Here is an 18,589-nt window from a genome sequence, read left to right as displayed (position 1 = left end):
AAACATTAACTGCTTATTAAACTGGAAAATTAACTAACAAAGCTTCACATTGATTACAATTACAAAAGACAGATAATGGAAAAGTCTTAAATTAAGGTTTTTCCAGTTGTAGCAAAGGGCACAATAAATCAGTTTTAAAAAGTTGTAGCTTTTAAATACTTTTTCATAAAAATATATATAGGAGAAACCAAACCATTTCCTAACAGAGGTGAAGTAAAGCAAAGCAGTCAGAATACAGGAATGTTTCTTGTAACTCGATCCATTTATCTAACAAATTCCCTCTTCACAAAGCATTAAGATGCCTCCTAGAACAAACACAAACACCACACTGGAAGAACCTCCACCCTCTAAAATGAGACAAGTCTTCAAAAAAGGTCTAATGCACACTAATTGTCCAAGATACGTACACTTTAAAGCACAGACAGGAGTTAATGGGGCTACTCAAAACCAACTTTTCCTATGACCATACACGCTCCCTTCTAACGTTCAAGTGCTAAAGCTGTATCTCAAAAAGGTTTTTTGCTCCTTGTACGAGATTTCCAATCAACAAACAATAAGACTCTGCAACATTTCCAATTAGTTCAGTTTAGTTTTAATGACATGGGGCAATTCTTAGAGCAGACATTGTGTAGCTAATAATGACAAAATAAAGAGGTTTATTGGTGTGGTCTTGGAATCCCAATTTGAACTGTAAATTTGACTCCAGGTAATTAACTGAAAAGCCAGAGCATCTGAAAATGCATACTAAGTTTTTACCTCAATCTTGCAGTAATTCTTGAGGAATTTGGAAAAAGTGAAGCTGGTCGAACAGTATATATCACCAAGATTACAAAAACTGGAAGGAAATAATACATTGCAACAGTGATCCTCACTAAGTGAAATTATTTCATCACAATAAATGTTTAAAAAAGCATCAATGTTATTTAAAAAGTGTTGTATTCCCCTCCCACCCAAGTATTTGAAGATAAACCTTTTTCATTAGTCAAAATGGCTTTTAAAAAAAGTTTCTCAAAACAACAGCAATAATCAAAAAACATGAATTGTATTTTCTTTAATCCATAACATCTCTAGTGCTGAAGGGCCATCCATGTAAAAAGCAGATTCTTTGGGGACATTAGTCAATTAACTTAATAAAACCCAGTTTTATGAGGATTTATCCTTCCTGCTACGAGGCGAGTCTGCTCCATTTGAAGTCACTGTTCCATTTATTCCATTTTCTAGAAGAAAAGAATAAAACATTTTTTAAATACAATGAGAAAACTTCATATTTTATTACTTTTTTTTTTAGGTCCTACACAAATAGGACTAACTTATTTTCTTTTAACTTTTTCTTCTTTGTTAAAAAAAACCCTCTCATAATTATAATTCATAATTTAACACTATAGTGAAATTTTTACAAAATGCAAAATTTAACGTTTACTATGATAAAGTCTGGTTTCCTGACATGGCCACACACTTAAGTATGTGCATTATATATATCTACACTGAAAATAAAGACCAGCTATCATATTTTAGAAGATACTATCTTAAAATGTAAACCACTCAATCTGTACATGAAACTGTCCTTCGAAATTCCGGAGACACAGTGTACATATTAAAATTCCCTGGTATAGGTCTTTATTGTTTATCCTACCCATTTAATATTTTAATTATTCCTGAAACTGCACCCTTTCACTCACCTTTACAATATATATGAAACTTTTTTATATGTATATGTGTGTATATATATAATGTATATATATGCACACACACATTCTTAGAAGTATATAGCGTAACATACAGAATTCATTTGTAGTATGATGAAGATATTTATACAGAAAAGATAGACAGAAGTAAAACACTAGTTAGATTTGAGATGAGTATGTGTGTACCTAAAGACTTCAAGCACAAGACCAGGCACCTAAGAATACAAAGCAAACGTGTTACCAGCTGCAACTTCTATCCCACTTATGGGTCAACTGGAAGATCTCAAGAGTTTTAATCTGTTCAAGTAATACAGAGGATTTTATAGGAAATGTCTGTCCCAGAACAATGACCCACAATCTGTGTATTTATAATGCACACAACTTTCAGTAAAATGGAGCAACATGATACCACTGTGAATTGAAAGTATCCCTTTTATTCAGGGTCATCACAACCCAAGGAAGGAGATATGTTGCCTGACAGTAAATAAATTCAAAAAACAGATCTGAAGAGCAGAGTGCATAGCCAGCTATAATGCTTGCTGCTTAACATCTCTGCTCCAATTTATAGTAACATTCTGACTTCAAGCAGCTGCTGTGGGCTTTTTTAACTGGTTAATGTTTTCCATCTGCAGATGTATTGCAGATCACCACAGAATGTGGCAAACCCACAAAAAACAACTGTTGATCTCCCTCTCTCTCCCACTCCACCCAAATGCTCCCACTTACGCAAACAAGCGACTCCAAAAAAACAACTCCAAACCCAAACCCAAAATCAGAAACATAAGAATGAGACCAGATATAGGCCCAATTCATCACATAGGAAAAGTCAGAGTCTATCCAACACGTTTGGATATTTGGTTGTAAATGACACCACCATTTTAAGCCTACATAATGTGGACTTTGGATACTTTCCAAAAAGTTCATGTTATTCATAAATCAAGCTTACAAACAATGAGCTGGACCCAAGTCAGCTAACTGAAATCATATTTTCTTAAACAGTTAAGTCAAAACAAGTGAAAGTAAAACAAAGAACAAGAATCAGCATGTGCCTGGGTACTCCACCTACATCATCAGTAGGATTTTTCTACTGTCATTTCTTGCTTTTGGCACAGTCTAAAAGTAACACATTGTGCCCTGGCTCCAAAAATCCATCCAACCACAAAAAAAGGGCCAAAAAAAAGAGACTGTTTTGAGCAGTTCAATTGCGTATATTACTCTTTCAAAAACACTGCCTCACTGCATCTTGTGCAAGTGTTGTGAACTGAAAAATTACAGGAATCTTCAAAACAGAGGAATCTGAAACAACACTAGCCTTTTGGATTTTAAAGTTCTTTTCTTTCCTTTTCAAATAAGCTGTAAAACTCTCCAGTCCTTAAGACAGGCATAACTCAATTATTTTGTGAATTAAACCACAATGCCCATTAAATGACTTTTTCTCAATTTGTTTACCACTTTCAAGTCTCCACTGAAGCTGGGTGAAAATCAACAACTTCACCAAATTGCATGAATAGTTTAAGAAATTTTAAAAAGCTGCTACATTTTTGACTCACTGTTTAAAAACCCATTTAAGTTTATGCTTTAAAAATATTTGCCATAGAAGACTTAAATTAATTCCAGAAAAAGATGCAATGAACATGAAGCTCTGATTAAATAGGACGCCTACATAGGAAAATACCTTCACTCCAGTCCAACTTGATTTTCGGACAAAAACAGAAAACCCTAACACCACACAAAAGCCAAGTTGTGGCAATTACAGATCATCAAAAGGGAAGACAGAAATGCGCTAAAGAACATTATTGGAATAAAAAAGAAACTTGGAAACCCCCCAAAACAATAGTGAATTGCTCTCTGACCACAAATCTCAATTCTTAGCGCAAGTGGTCTTTAAATGTTACGTTCAATGTATCAAGACGCAATAGGCTGGCAATACATGATTGGTAGCAAAGGATTATGCTGAAATAAGTCTTTGAGATGATTTAAGCAGTTTCAGAAAAATGCACAAGTTATTCAAGCTGGCAATTAAATACACAGAAGTTTAACTGTTGGTACAACAGAAATACTGAAATGCGGGGATTGTTTTTTTTTAAGGGAGCACGTAATTTTCCTTGAAGGAAAAAGCATTCATGGCCTTTCCATAAAGAACATGACAATCAAGTTAAACCTCGAATCATTAATTCATTCCCAAAGGCTTCTATACAGATTTAGAGTAGTAAGTAGATATTACCTTCCCTTAAAATTAGTGACAAAATTCTATTTTTAGTAAAACCAGTCCAATATAAGCTTATGTATTGAATGGATCAAACCATCTCCTTGCCCTAAAACCTCAGAATTTAGTGGCAATGAGAAGCGAGCTTGGAATTCATTGCAAGAAAAATTCAGCAGTAATTGATTACCAGAACAGATCTAAACCCATGCCTGTTCCCCTTTTATAAGGCAATAAGCGTGACACATTTTGCTCAAGTGATAAAATTATACCTAACAATAATCTCATGTTGCATTAACTACATACTAATTCATTCATTCAGCCAATTAGAAGAGAATATCCAAACAATTAATATATAGGGATTTTTTTTATTATCCCCCCCCCCCAATATCTGCTAATACTGTCTCTGTAACTGAGTCATCTCAATTGCAAGTTAAACTTAAAATGTTTCTCTAGCAATTACATTAAAGAAAGCTCTCCATTACTTAAATTTTGAGAAGTCATGGCAACAGAAACACTGAAAACACATACCTCTTTCTTTTCTGGAGTTCTTTCCTTTAGCTGTTACAAACTTCTTTTTCACTGACTGAGGCTGAGAAGAAGAATGCTCTCTCCACCTCCGAAGCTGGAAATTAATGAACTTCCACATCATAAATGCTTGAGTCATGCAGATGGAGGCCAGCACACTAATTCTAGAAATTAAACACAGGTAAAGGTTTATCAATAATTTTCTCTCATTCAAATACAATAAGAAAGTAGAACACCAACTCAGATAATGTCTTGTATGGCATGAAATACCTTTTTACTCAGGCTCCTCAAACACATTAGAGTGATTCTGTCTAGAAAAAGGGATTTGTAAAAGTTCAGTTTTGCTTGGATTTTCTTTTGTGCCTTTCTGTCTCCCCATCAGTAGCATCCATTTTTTAAGCCATTCAAGAGTTAGCTCATGTAGGGTGACTGGGCTTAGCACAGCTGAACAACAGTAGATACACAGTCAAAGTCTCTGCTCTCCATCATAACCAGGAAGCACTAGATTTCTTTCATGCTTTCTCTTCTCAGTATTCCTCGCAAGTTCCAGCTAGTAACAGCTGAAAATGGTTTAAGAGAGTTTTGCAGTTCTGCGTAGCAATTCTGCAGGGTAATGCTGACATTGTCAATGTTTTAATAACTTCCTTTTCTAGATATAATTTATAAAAAGGCCAGGTGGTTGCCTGAACATTCTGCAGCACATAGCAGGAACAGGAGCTGTAATAAAGGCAGCAAGAGGCAGGCAACTTCAAGCAAGACCAAAGATGCTCTGGGCATAATGCCTTGACCTCTAAAAATAATTCTCTAATACATTTGACAGTAATTTCTGTAATTGGATATTACTTTAAATTCAGGGCGATTTTATGACCAAAAAAAACCCAAACAACCAGTTACAGATTTCTCAGCTGTAGAAAGTGAATTCTTCAATCATTTCACTGTGCTTTACAAGTTGTTACATAAGCTATTCCTACCAATCCCATCAGTTGCATGAAAACACCTAACACCTAATTCAGAATTACTATCATTAATACTGTATCACTTACATTGTGTATTTAACACAGGTTTACAGCTCATGCTTAAGAACCATTCCAAGTTTACTTTACCTAACAGCCAGGATATTAAAGTTTCCAGCACTGAAATTCAGCTGCTGATCTTCTGCTCTTGCCAGTCCAAAGCCAAAAGTGAGGACCGAGAGAATCAAGGTGAGAAGCCTTCCCAAAACAAAAAGAACTGCCCACAGTGAAAAACTACAAAGAAAAACACCACAAACACTAAATGAATTTTCCATTCACAAGTACTGACAATGCAAATATTTACTCTTCACTACATGAATTTGTTTGAGATTTAAGAACTTATCTAAATACTTTCCAATACTATTGGAACAAAAGCATGTTATTAGCATGGCTATATAAGCAACCTATGCTGTTCCTTTCTGTACCAATCTTTTTTCTCCTTTTTTTTTTTTTTAAGTATTAGTACACAGTATAAGGTTTTATTTCATTTCATACGACTACTAACATTTACTTAAATAGTATGTAGAACTGTCGCCTCTAAGCAAAAGCTGTTTGAACGTCATTGTAATTTTGGTTTTGGGTTAGTTAAATGACAGGGCTTTGAGACAGAAATTATACTAATTTAGAAGATAAAGTCTACTTACCCTTTCTGGTATTTTTCATCACTGAAGTAAAAAAGACGGGATATGTGGAAAAGAAATTCAACAAAGTAATGCAATACCAGAAGAACAAGTCCAAGATGGGTCAGACTATCAAAACAAATAAAACAAGCATTCAGACGTTTTGTTAGATGTTTAAGACAGAAAATGAAGCCAACACAATTTACAATTTACGTACTTCAGGAGATAGGCTCCAGCAATATGAAAGAGATAAAGTCCAATGTAGACAATCTGACGAAAGATATCTTCCTATTAGGAAAAAACAAAGTAATTATGCACTATACACAATGTTACACATTATTGTACAGTGCTATATAATACCACAAACTTGGAAATTCTTCCTGGTTTGTCAGCTACCTTAATGTGGTTTGTTTGACACTGAATTACTCAGCCTAAATAATCTCATTCCACATATATAACTTATTGCTTATTTACCAGTAATATTTGGTATCTTACACTTGTGCTATTGTGAGCAAACGCAACAAACATGAAAAAGATGCTTTTTAAAAGGGCCTGGTTTTATTTGATATGACTACTGTGAATTTGTACTGGCTATTACAGTACTTATTTGGTATGTATTATTGCGTAACTTCCTACAGTTCTGCACGTTTGTGGCCCATCGAATTCATCAAGTTGCTACAGAAACAAAGTAACAGTCTATGAACCCAAAATGAACAGGCTTCCAAGTGCTGACATCCATTTTAAAAATCCAGGATCTTTCAAGATTCTGACAGACTGCTGCTGGCAAATACAGAGAATAGCGTTATTAACCAGTCATGATAAGCCACATGGTCACACCTCAAGCTAGGTTTTATCCAGCCTCATTATACTGAACACAAAGATGAAATAAGAGACATGAATTCAAGTGTAGACACACAGCACACTGAAAGCAGACGGTGCCATCTGTGTACAGAAGAATCACTAAAATAAGCTAGACCACGGTACAAATCTGTCTTGAAGTGGTATGCAGAGTACATTCAGTTGTGCTTAAGAAACTCCTGCTTTTTAGAAAGATTCCCTAAACTTCAAGTGAGGGGCTTCAGCTTTATCTTGTATGCACGTAATTATTTTATTTTTTTAAAAATGCCTAAAAATTTACTCTTGTAAGATTTATGCTATGCTATGCAATATTCCATCTCCAAGCCAACAAAAGCACAGAATTAAACACTCATCACAGCAGCACACAACACACAAATGAAGAGCAAGAAAACAGATGAAGACCTAGCTCTAAGTTATCCGAGAGAAAACAAAAAGAAAGTTCTTTCAGACAAACCAGACAACAGCCAGTACAAATGCTCAGCTTCTCCAAGTACTACCACGATAAGCCTTTTGCACTTTATTTTCAGAACTGAGGTAGCATTTAAACAGCACATTCTGCACACTTTGACAAGGTGTCAGACTGAAGGCCTCCTGGAACAATGCAGGTGGAGGTGTACACTGCTATACAGAAAGCCAAATTAAGAAGTTCTTTTCTTGTCCACATCAGCAGTACAGAAAACTAGACCCAAGTAAAAGAAGTGAGTTCCTTCAAGAGAAGGACTAAGTCATAGAAGCCAAGATGGCAGAGGTTAAATTGTGGTGAAAGAAATATCAACGATGAACTTGCTAAAATAAATAATGCAGAAGTTAAGAAGACAAAATTCCAAGCAGTGACCCATCAAAACACTACTATTTAATAGGGCACTCTGCCACTAGCAACGGCTGTCTTAAATTTATGTTAAAAAAACCCTCCACACTTAGATATTAATTTTAATTTCAAGGATATCACTAGCACAATATGGAACATCTTCTGCAGTGTATCTGCAAAACATCAGTACTTCTAGTGTGTCTGATCAGCATGAAAACAAAACACCTCATTGCTATCTTCCCAAGCCTCTTCTGTGCTCTTGAACAAAGACCTATGGTTACGTAATGTCTATTTCATTTTCTTCAATAAAGCAGAACTCTGGCAAGAGACGCAGTCTAGTCACAGTAACAACAGTCACAGAATGGTTTTGGTTGGAAGGAACCTTTAAAGACCATCTAGTTCCAACCCCTCCTGCCATGCAGCAGGGACACCTTCCACTATACCAGGTTGTTGAGAGCCCCAACCTGGCCTTGAACACTTCTGGAATGGGGCATCTCAGCTTCTCAGGGCAACCTGTGTCAGCACCTCACCACCCTCATAAAGAATTTCCTCCCAGTATCTAATCTAAATCTACCCTCTTTCAGACTAAAATCATTGTTCCTTGTCCTGTCACTTCAGGCCCTGATAAACAGCCTTTCTCCATCTTTTTTGTAAGCCCATTTCAGATACTGAAACGCCACAAAAAGGTCTCCCTGGAGACAACTCTCTTCCAGCCCCAACTCTCTCAGCCCTTCTTCAGAGGAAAGGTGCTCCAGCCCTCTGATCATATTCGTGCCGTCCTCTGGACCCGCTTAAACAGATTCATACGGTTTCCTGTGGTGGGGACTCCAGAGCTGGACACAGTACTCCAGGCAAGATCCCACCAGGGTGGAGTACAGGGGGAGAATCACCTCTTTGAACCTGCTGGCCATGCTTTACATTCATCCCCAACCTGTATGGATGCTGGGGATTCCCATGACCTACGTGCAGGACCTTTTGCATGTGGCGTCACAGAACTTCACGAGGTTCACACTGACCCAATCCTCACGCCTGTCAAGATCCCTTGGGATCAAATCCCTTTCCTCAAGCAAATCAACTGCACCATTCAGCTTGGTGTCCATCTGCAAACTTGCTGAGAGCGTGCGCAAATCCCACTGTCTACTTCACTGACGCAGACAAACAAAACCAGTACTGGTCCCAGTACAGACCCTTGAAGAACATCACTCAGTACTGGCTTCCACTTGGGAGTTGAGCCACTGACTGTAACTCTTTGGAAGCAGCCATCCAGCCAATTGCTTACCCATCTAGTAGTCCACCCAGAAAATTCCTTTCTCCAATTTAAAGGTACAAATGCTGTGGGAAACTGTATCAAAAGCCTTAACAGAAGTTCAGGTATATGACATTAGCAGCTGTTACCTCACCCACTAATGGAGTCACTCTACCATAGAAGGCCACTAAATTAGTCAAGATTGCCTTTCGCGAAGCCATGTTAAAAGTTTTAAGGTAACATGTTTAAAAAGGAAACTGTGTATGTAAAATAAGCCTGAACAAAAGCATGTAAAGAAACTACTTAAATTGATCAAGGAACGCAAAAAGTGTGCTACAACAAAACCTCCAGCAAACTCAGTGTTCTGAAAACCCTAACAGAGAAAACCCTTAGGGGGAAAAGGATACTTTTAAAAACTGAGCTCTGAAAAAAAGTTTCTACACACAACTAACCAGAACTTCTGCTGCAGACAGTGGTATTTAAATCAAATCCTAGAGTTTAATATTCCTTGTACTTAAGAAATTATTCACTGCTTATATTCTACACCTGTATTATGATTCATTAAGCAACTGTGATTTCAATGAGACTATTCAGACTACTACAAGAAACAAAGAGTTGGGAAAGAAAATCTCACATTGATTTTTCAAGGGAAAATTCTTTTAGCAACTGAGAAATACTTGCACAACAGATACATAGCAATTTTACTGCTATCATAAATACAGGATTTAACTTAGAAACAACTACTTTCTCACAGAGACATTTCAGCACCCAGAATTCCATCAGGAAAAATGGGTAGCACAAGCAAGAAGACTGTAAGAAATCTAGGGTAACATGTTACTCTAGGAGTGCAAAAGAAATTCACTATTCTACTACTTTAAGTTGCTTGCTTTGGGGTTCTTTCCATTTCCATTTTAAACTTACTTTTTTAGTTTTCTGGAAATACAGTTCTGGAAAAGCATGAAACCAGTATGCCAACTGTAAGATGTAGAAAAACTTCATTTGAAACCTGTACAATACAGGAAGAATTAAAGAATATTACTTTTTATTAATGAACTTAAAACATTTCAGAAACTTACTAGTGAATGCAATTAATCACTGTCTCTAAAGAAAGAAAAATGCCAACCAACTAAAAAGATTGTTTTTTTTAAACAGAAACATTTAACAAAAAGAGAACTCTGCAGCTACAAATTGATAGAGAATCAATTTCCTCTGTAAATATGAGCAAAAATACATTAACGACTAACACAGTTTTACAGACTACTTATTGCATATGAATTATACATGATAACACCCTAAGTTTAAAATACTCCCTCCTCTCTCCAGCAATCCCCTAAGGAAGATGCCTTACGGAATCAGAGTGTGTGGATAGTCCCTCCACAGAGAGGTTGGATCTGATATATAATTCTCCTAAAAGAAAACAAACAATAAAACCAATAAACCCTCAAAGATGGTACTTCCTAGTCAGGAATAATGAATGAGGTGGTTATTTCAGCATCACTATTAGCCATAATTCTTCCATTGTAAACTGCTGACCAGCTTGGAGCTTAACTAAGAGAAGGAAAGTTTTAATGGAGCCATTATGTTAAGGAAAAAAAAACCAAACACTTTTTTGAAACTAAGCTCATACACATGCAGCCACCAGCAAAGAGCCCATCATCTGAAAGCACACTCACCTGAGCCTACAGCAGTCTGTTCACACACCCATTCCCTAGGCTGCCAAAATGCTATGCATGATGGCTTTTCTTACATTTATTTTACACTAATAAGCCAACACAGAAAAAAATACACACAGTATGAGGTATCATAATGAGGTTTAAAAAGCTTTAGCTTATTCAGTCAACAGTAAATCAATTCAGGCAGAACAAAAGTAACACTACTGGACTTCATACTCAGTTACGACTACAACCTATAGAATCCCTCAACTTGTTCCTGCTTTAATATTAAATCCAGCTAAACCAGCAAAATAAGCCAAAAAGTTATTTAGCGCCATTAAGTCCAGTTTCTGAAATCTTGTAATACATCAGAAGAGAAAACATACTTACAGAGACAAGAATACTTGTTCCCCAAACACAGGAGAATAGGTAGAATGCACTAAGTTGCCCAGACTCATTGAACTTGCTATGCTTCGTTTTTGAAAAGTGCATTTTCCTGTTAATTTTCTGAAATGAAAGCCCATTATTTATGTGCTGTAGTACTAAATGTATCAACTGCACTAGAACATCTTAAAGTTTCAATGCATGTTATAACAGTTAAAAAGCTTTAATGTAAAAGTTTACTTTTAAGTTAATAGTCTTAAAGCCTAATTAAATACCTGACAATTATCTTCATGAAAGGAATTAATATTTTGTACTTACATCCAGAACATACTCCTGAATTATAGCATGTATGATTATTGCTACAAGCATGTAAAAGAAAATCGTAGCCAAGTCTTTGATGCCGTAGTGATAGAGAGAGATTGTTTCTGCAGATTGTTCTTCTAAAAGACAAACAGAATTAACTGTTAGACACCAATACAGTTTAATAGCTAATAAGCTTTTTCTCAAAGTGAACCCTTTCAGTCGTAGTTTGCAATCAGCTGAACAAATATAAGTCAATCTACCATAATGAGCTAGGTCAGTAGATTGTTTACAGTCATCTTCTCCATCACATCACAAACTAAATTTGATTCTGAAAGATATACTATAAAAATTAAAACTTAAGTGCACTTAGGAAGCTTACCCAAATGCACTGGAAGGGGACAATAAAATTATGTTAAACTATCATGCTGCTTTGACTAGCAAAGATCGTCACTCACAAAATCAGAGTAAGAGTCAGATGGTGTTTTAGCACTAATGATGGATCTAGCAGAACAGAAACATTGTCCCTAACCTAATTAAAATTAAGTTTACTAAAAATAAAGTCCTTGAAAATTGCTTGTTATCTATTCAAATTGACAGATTCACTTACCCTCAGTCTAGAAAGTATGGCATACTAAACTCCTGGAAGATACATACCTGTGGCAGGAATGGTAACATTATACTGAAGTGTAACAAAAATGACAGCTGCTTTTGCTGTGAACTGAAAAGAGAAAAAAAAAAACAACAAGAACAGAAGTGCTATAAAGTTTCAGTTTCATGTAGTTTACTTCAGTGAAAACACTTGACCACAGTTTTAGCACCCTTCCCCAGCATGTTTGTCTCCTCCCACTAACTCTCATTATCACACCACTTCACCCCGCTTTCGAAAGGCAGAACACATGGCATGATTTCTGGGTATTCTGTAAGCAAACCTACATTTCTTGAATGAAATACCGTCAAAAATGTTACTTACAAGTAAGTCTTTTCTACAATGTTAGAACAAAACCACCTGCTGCAATTTTTTTCTCCAGTCCATACTGTATCATTACATTAACAGAATGTACAATACCATGTAATCCCTAGACCATGATGCATGCAGCAACAGCTGAGAATAAACCTCATTTAAAACTACTAACTTGACAAAATTTAAGGTCAATATCATATTCATAAACCTGTGGGTGATTTGGAAAATGTGGGAAGGAAAGGAGAAAAGGCATAAAGAATGGAGAACCATTTCAGGCCAGCAGCATACTGGCTCAATATAACTAGCATTCTTTTGACTCTGGGGATCCTTTGGCAAGAAGTGTAGAACAGAATAAATAAGATTTAGCAGTGGTACTACCCGTTCACAATGAACAGTAAGAAAAAGCAGAATGGATAAAAGTTGGGAGAGGAGAGTATGTTTTGCAGGCCTTTTTTTTTTTGGGGGGGGGGGGGGGGGTGGAAGAGATGGGGTGGTGATACTATAAAAACACCAATAAATAGCCAGGAGCACAAGTTCTTTATACGAACTGATTTTCAACTTCAACACATCTTTGTTGAATCCCAACATGAATTTACACGTCTTAACAGAGAGGGAAAAATAGCCAGGCTTTGCAATATTTATGATTGTTTCTCATTTCTGTAAAAACCTAGCCTCCTTGTTGCATTTATAGGACTTACAAAAATTGCTTTATGAATCTTAGATAGGTATCTACAGTGATGATTAGGTTACTACCACTACATTCACAAGAAATAAGATTTGTTCTTAAAACTAGTTCTTTGTACAAAAGCCCTAGATTTTCTAGGAATCTCTGAATACACAGTTGATGGTTCACTCCATGTAACTTCAGGGAATGTAACTAGTCTGCCTGATTTAGTGAAGTTGCCTAGGGCTTCCTATTCATCAAGAGAGCTTTCAGAGGACAATTCAAAACTGTAGTCAACTCAGAACTGGCCTTTGAAGGTTCCGCCAACTACTCAGAGTCCCAATTCAGAATCAGGGAGTATGAACACCTTACCATACAAACATGAACCACAGCAGGTGATTTCCAAGACTTATGTCAACGCATTTAAAACTAGTAACAATCTTTTTAGCCATACCATATCTGTATCAACAAAGGCACATGGCCATTCAGTGCTGGGATTAAAAAACCCTGGAAACAAAAGACTTCAGCACACCCATTCATCCCCAAAACTTCCAACCTCACCAGTAATACTGTAATACAGTAAACTAGAAGCAAACCTAAAAGGTAACAGTTTAGGCCCATCTCTTTCACCTCAATCCCCAGAAAACCACCTTGGTGGTTTTTAATAGTAAACCCAAACATAAGAGCTTCCCTGGTCCACTCTGTTCTTCCTTTCCATGTATATATTTCTTAACTCCACTGGCCTCTAGAGCAGCTGGAAAAAAGTATTCTGAAAACCAACCATGTAATAAAAAGGTCCACAACTCTAAACAAACGGCTAAAATACCCCAAAACCAGAAACAGCCAACAAAAATGGGAGTGTCTGACGGGACACCAGTGAGAACAATTTGGAAGTCACACAGTTAAACTGGATTTCCAGTTCTCTCGGAGAGTAAATGAGAAGGGCCAAAATATGTTTTGGGTCACTGCATGGGGACACAAGGAGAGCGCCTGGCCTGCAAGCGCGCCCAGCACCGGGCCGGTCAGGCGCGAGGCGCCGAGAGCTCCCTTCCACCGCTCACACTTGACCTCAGGCGGACGCCTCCGACGGTGTGCGGGAAGAGGCTCAGTTCCGTGCCACCCGAGACACTCGGAACGACCGTCTGTGGGCTAATGGCTCCTCACACCGCGCTTAGCCCCGGGGGGGGGACGCGGACAGGGAGTGTACGAGCGTGCTGGAGGACCCGCCATCCTCCCTGCGCGGCGGCTGACGCACACGTCACCGCCCGTTCCCGCCGCGTGGCCTGACGGGAGCCGTAGTGCCGGCGAGGCCGCGTTCACAAAGCACGGGGATCGTCCATCGCACTGGGCCTCGCCCCCCCCCCCCCCGCATACTCCTCCCTCGGCCGCTGCGCTCCGACTGCCACGTAACCCCGCCGCCGCCGCGGGAGGAAGCATGCCGCCCCGCTGCCCGTCCCTCACGGCGGTGCTGCGCTGCGGGGTGGGGGATTGAGGGACATGGCCTCCCCTCACCGGCGGCGAGTGGATCCGAAAGCCAGATCCTGGCGGCAGCCATGGGCTGCGCCTCTCCGGGGAAGAGGGGCGTTCCCTGGGGGGCCGGGCCCGGCGAAGCGAGAGTAAGCGGCGGAGACGGCGGCCGTGCTGGCTCCTTTGGCCGTGCGGCGGGTCTGAGGTCGGCTGCTCTCCCCGTGCACAGCGGGGGCCGGGACGGGCTGGCGGGCAGGTACGCCGGGAGGCACCCACGCTGATGGAGGACAGCCGCAGCGACCTGCCACCCGCCCTCCCCGCTCAGCACCGAGAGCCTCCAGCGGAGGAGCAGAAGCGGGACGAAGCCCCCAGGGAGGGGGTCGCCGGTGCCGCCTCACCTCGAACATGAGCCCGAGCAGGAAGATCACGGCCACGAAGGACACGATGTCCGCATGGTTCTGCACGATGAACTCGTGGCTCAGCACCGGCGGGTTCTTGTTGCTCTTTTTGCGGATCGCCATGGCGCGCAGGGAGCTGGGCGCCGCCGCCGCCTCCCCGCTGCCAGCACAGCTCCTCTCGCCGCGGCCAGGAAGAGGCGGAGGGGGAGGAGGCTGCCGCGCAGCCGAGGAATGGCAGCGGGGAATGGCAACAGCCGCCGCGCCGTTTCGCCTCGCTCCACCCCGCCCCTGCGCCAGCAGCGCCCCTGCCGGCCGGCGGTGGGCCTCCCACCAGCCTGCCAGCCCAACCCCGCAGCGGTGAGGGGTAGCGCCCGGCACTTCAAACCCACCAACGGCGGGCGCTTGGCGCCTCCCCGCCCCCGGGAGGCCGCGCCGGGGTCTGGCCCGGAAGGGTCGGCCAGTAGGGCCGAGGGTGGTGCTGTAACTGGCTGATTGCTAGCTTGGAGCCTGCCTGGGGCGCTGTTGGGGCTTCCTTCTCCCACCGAGGCAGCGGCGACAGAAAATGGCCGTGAGTCGCGCTGCGGTGGCGGAGGAGGTAGCCGCGCCTCGAAGCAAGCGGGGCCTTCACCCTCCCAGTCAGCAGCCGGTCAGAGCAGGGTCGGGTTCCGCTTCCCTCCCCGGCCCCCCGGCACCCCGCGCCGTGCGGGTTCCCCTTGGACCAACTGCCGCCCCCCAGGCTCTGGCTAAGCTGTGCTGCCGCCCGAGCGGCCGCAGCTGGGGACGAGGTGGTGAGGGCCGAGGCGCAGCCGCAAGACACCCACAGCTTCCCTGCGCTGGCGCCTGCTCCCATTAGACGTACAGGCAGGAATAACCTCCGTTATCTAAGTAACAGAAACGAAGACTGCAAAGACAAGAAAGCCAGAAGGGAAGAAATGCTAGCCGGGAGGTAGAGCAGGAAGAGAGACCAAAAGGGAGGTTAAATGCGGGTTAAAAAACGAGCCCGATGGCAGAGAAGGCTGCTGCCAGGTTAAAACATAAATGAAGAGATTTGAGAAATTGACACTGGTGTGCTGAATTGAACTAAGTTCCCAAAAATAAATGCCACTTTTATTTATTCAGTGTTCTGGCTGGCAGATACAGTGCATATATATATAAGAAGGATCAAGAACAGGAGTAACTTATGGCTGAAGTTTAGCATTGTCAGGACAGCTTTTGCTCCCAGTAGCTGATAAAATACAGGGTAAAAGATTAAGATGCAGCTATTGGCATTGCCTTGCCTGAACTGAGAGTGTGTGCCAGACACATCATAGGAGCTGTGCTTAATAGGTTGGTTTCTTCATACTCTATAGAGCAGCGAGGACTTGCGGAGCAGACTGGCTGGTGTATGACCAGGGTTTTCCAACTGTGAGACACGTTTATCAGCAGTGAAGGTACTGAGAGGTTTTGTATGAATTTATTAAATCAGGAGACAGGGAAACTTGGTGTCTAGAGATGTTCTGGGGTATTTAAAAATACAGAGGCCACAGAAATTTTCCCCATCACAGCTGGAATTCTTTTTTTTTCAATATAAAATAAAAGTTTAAGCAGGACTAGCTTATTTAAGTCCAAAGATGTTTTGTGTCCTAGATCATTGCCTGGTGTGCTGGTATTGGCTGGGGTAGAGTTAATTTTCTTAATAGTAGCCAGTGTGGGGCTAGGGTTTGGATTTGTGCTGAAAACTGTTGATAACACAGTTACTGCTGAGCAGTGCTTACACAGAGCTAAGGCCTTTTCTATGCCTCACACCACCCCACCAGTGAGTAGGCTGGGGATGCAGAAGGAGTTGTGAGGGGACACAGCTGGGACAGCTGATTGACCCAAGGGATGTCCCATACCATATGACACCATATGGTGTCATGCTCAGCACATAAAGCTGGGGAAAGACCGAGGAAAAGGGGAATATTTGGAGGTATGGTGTGTGTATTCCCAAGTAACCATTATGTGTGATGGAGCCTTGATTTCCTGGAGATGCTGAATGCCTGCCTCTGATGGGAAGTAGTGAATTAATTCCTTGTTTTCTTTGCTTGTATTTACGGCTTTTGCTTTACCTATTGTACTGTCTCCATCTCAACCCACAAGTTTTCTCTCTTTTCACTTCTCTCCATCCCAACACAGGGGGAGTGAGTGAGAGGCTGCGTGCAGCTTAGTGGCTGCCTGGGGTTAAACTATGACACCTGGCCACAGCAGTTATTTTGTAACCTTAAAATAAAAAAAACATTTCAGCAATAACACTGTAAAAGCACATCCCTATTGCATACCATATAGTCATGGATGTAACATATCTCACCTGTCAAGTATATTGGGATGGGATAAAAATTAGAATCTCTTTTGTAGTGCAGTCTTGCATCTCTGTCCCACCTCAGCCTTAAAAGAAATCAGGTCACCTCATCTCCACAGAATACAACAAATAGGACTGAACTGGGACAAAACATCCTTTCCCCAAGCTATAATCAGCAAGTACTTCATTTAAGTGCCTGGCTAGGACTCATACTAGCACAGAGTCTTGTTTTCAGCCTGGTTTTATGTTTGTCCTGATGGTACACTATAAACTGCTATACTGAAATGGAAAACAAGGCAACCTGTTGCCTCATCTGAAGTTTCCAAACCTGTTTATTGGAGTTCCCTCTTCAGCCACACGATGTTTCTTCTGGCTCCTTAGGCAAACCAAGATGATCTGAAACACCAGAGACCATCAGCCATCAGTGGGTTGCTGCATTTACTAGGTTCCTTTCCAGACACCTGTATTTTGAAACAGTAGACCCCCAAATGATTGTTTGAATGGGGAAAGCTTGTGACATCTCACAAAAGCCACCTAGGCCTCCCTACTACCAAAACCTTGCTATGTAGCCCCAATACACCATTTCAGGGGACAAGAGTGTGGAGGATTTGGTAGGAGGCATATTACTGCCCCCACAGTAACAGAGTTCCTTTCCTATATGGGAACCTTTCCTGAAGCCAGTAGTCATCAAACATGTTTAAGAGACATAATCACGAATGACATTTTAAACGAAGTGTAAATAAGCAAGTTAGCAAGAAACAATAGAAAATCTGAAAAGGTTGTAACTACCAGCAGACCTTTTTCTTAGTTCTTAAACCTGGGAGTCCTGGTGGTCACAAGCTCATTATAACTGAACGGTGTGCAGCTGTGGCAAAGAAAGCCAACAGGATGCTGGGTTACATCAACAAGGGCATCCCCAGCAGAGATAAAGGTGTCATTATCGCACTCTACTTAGTGCTTGTCAGCTTACACCTGGAATACTGTGTTGGTTTGGTCGCCACTACAAAAAAGATACGGGCAGGCTGGAGAAGGTCCACAGAAGGGCCACAAGGATGATCAGAGGACTGGGAAGCTGTATGGGGAAAGGCTGAGGGAGCTAGGCTTGTTCAGCCTGGAGAAGAGAAGGCTCAGGGGGGACATTATCACCATATTCCAATATTTAAAGGGTAATTACAAGTAAGCGAGAGACTCCCTTTTTACAATGAGTCAGTCACATGGAAAACACCAGGGGTAATGGGCACAAGTCACTCCAGGGGAGATTCCAATTTTATGACTCTGAATGATGATCAGTGATGCTCCTCTCAGGACAGGATCTTCAAATTAGCTGGCAGAAGACTAGAAACGCAGTTTGTGCTCCTTCCAGCTTCTGTTCCTGACAGTTTAGAAACTTAATGCATCAAACAAAGTTTGCCCTTACAGCTTGATGAGACAGAAATTGCACCTTCTCCAGTTTTGATTCTTAATTTTTAATGCATACCGCAC

At 40.9% G+C, this 18,589-nt stretch overlaps 1 protein-coding gene across 1 annotated transcript; it reads right to left on the bottom strand.

Annotated features, from left to right (window-relative positions):
* Positions 1 to 576: 576 nt before the first annotated feature.
* TRAM1 (translocation associated membrane protein 1) lies at positions 577 to 15,117 on the bottom strand. The gene is made up of 11 exons (XM_061448302.1): positions 14,791 to 15,117; positions 11,955 to 12,018; positions 11,316 to 11,437; positions 11,004 to 11,120; positions 10,310 to 10,368; positions 9,883 to 9,967; positions 6,267 to 6,337; positions 6,074 to 6,178; positions 5,520 to 5,663; positions 4,420 to 4,580; positions 577 to 1,217 (listed from the first exon to the last, which is right to left on the bottom strand). Exons 1-11 carry the CDS (start codon positions 14,911 to 14,913, stop codon positions 1,144 to 1,146), a joined length of 1,125 nt encoding a protein of 374 aa, XP_061304286.1. The 5' UTR covers positions 14,914 to 15,117; the 3' UTR covers positions 577 to 1,143.
* Positions 15,118 to 18,589: the final 3,472 nt, after the last annotated feature.

The sequence above is a fragment of the Pezoporus flaviventris genome, unplaced genomic scaffold (genome assembly GCF_033815535.1).
Source record: "Pezoporus flaviventris isolate CSIRO_AGI_PZ_B2104156 unplaced genomic scaffold, CSIRO_AGI_Pfla_v1 ptg000007l, whole genome shotgun sequence".
Taxonomy (NCBI): Eukaryota; Metazoa; Chordata; class Aves; order Psittaciformes; family Psittacidae; genus Pezoporus; species Pezoporus flaviventris.
Note: the sequence above shows the minus strand (reverse complement) of the source record. Positions and strands in the feature narration are given on the sequence as shown.

What these genes read in the sequence shown, in the direction of transcription:
- TRAM1 (XM_061448302.1), bottom strand. Translation starts at nt 14,913, where the DNA reads ATGGCGATCCGCAAAAAGAGCAACAAGAACCCGCCGGTGCTGAGCCAC. An exon ending in TGTTACCATTCCTGCCACAG is followed by an intron (nt 11,438 to 11,954) that starts GTATGTATCTTC and finishes TTTGTCTTTTAG; the next exon opens with AAGAACAATCTGCAGAAACA. An exon ending in TTTAATATCCTGGCTGTTAG is followed by an intron (nt 4,581 to 5,519) that starts GTAAAGTAAACT and finishes TTTAATTTCTAG; the next exon opens with AATTAGTGTGCTGGCCTCCA.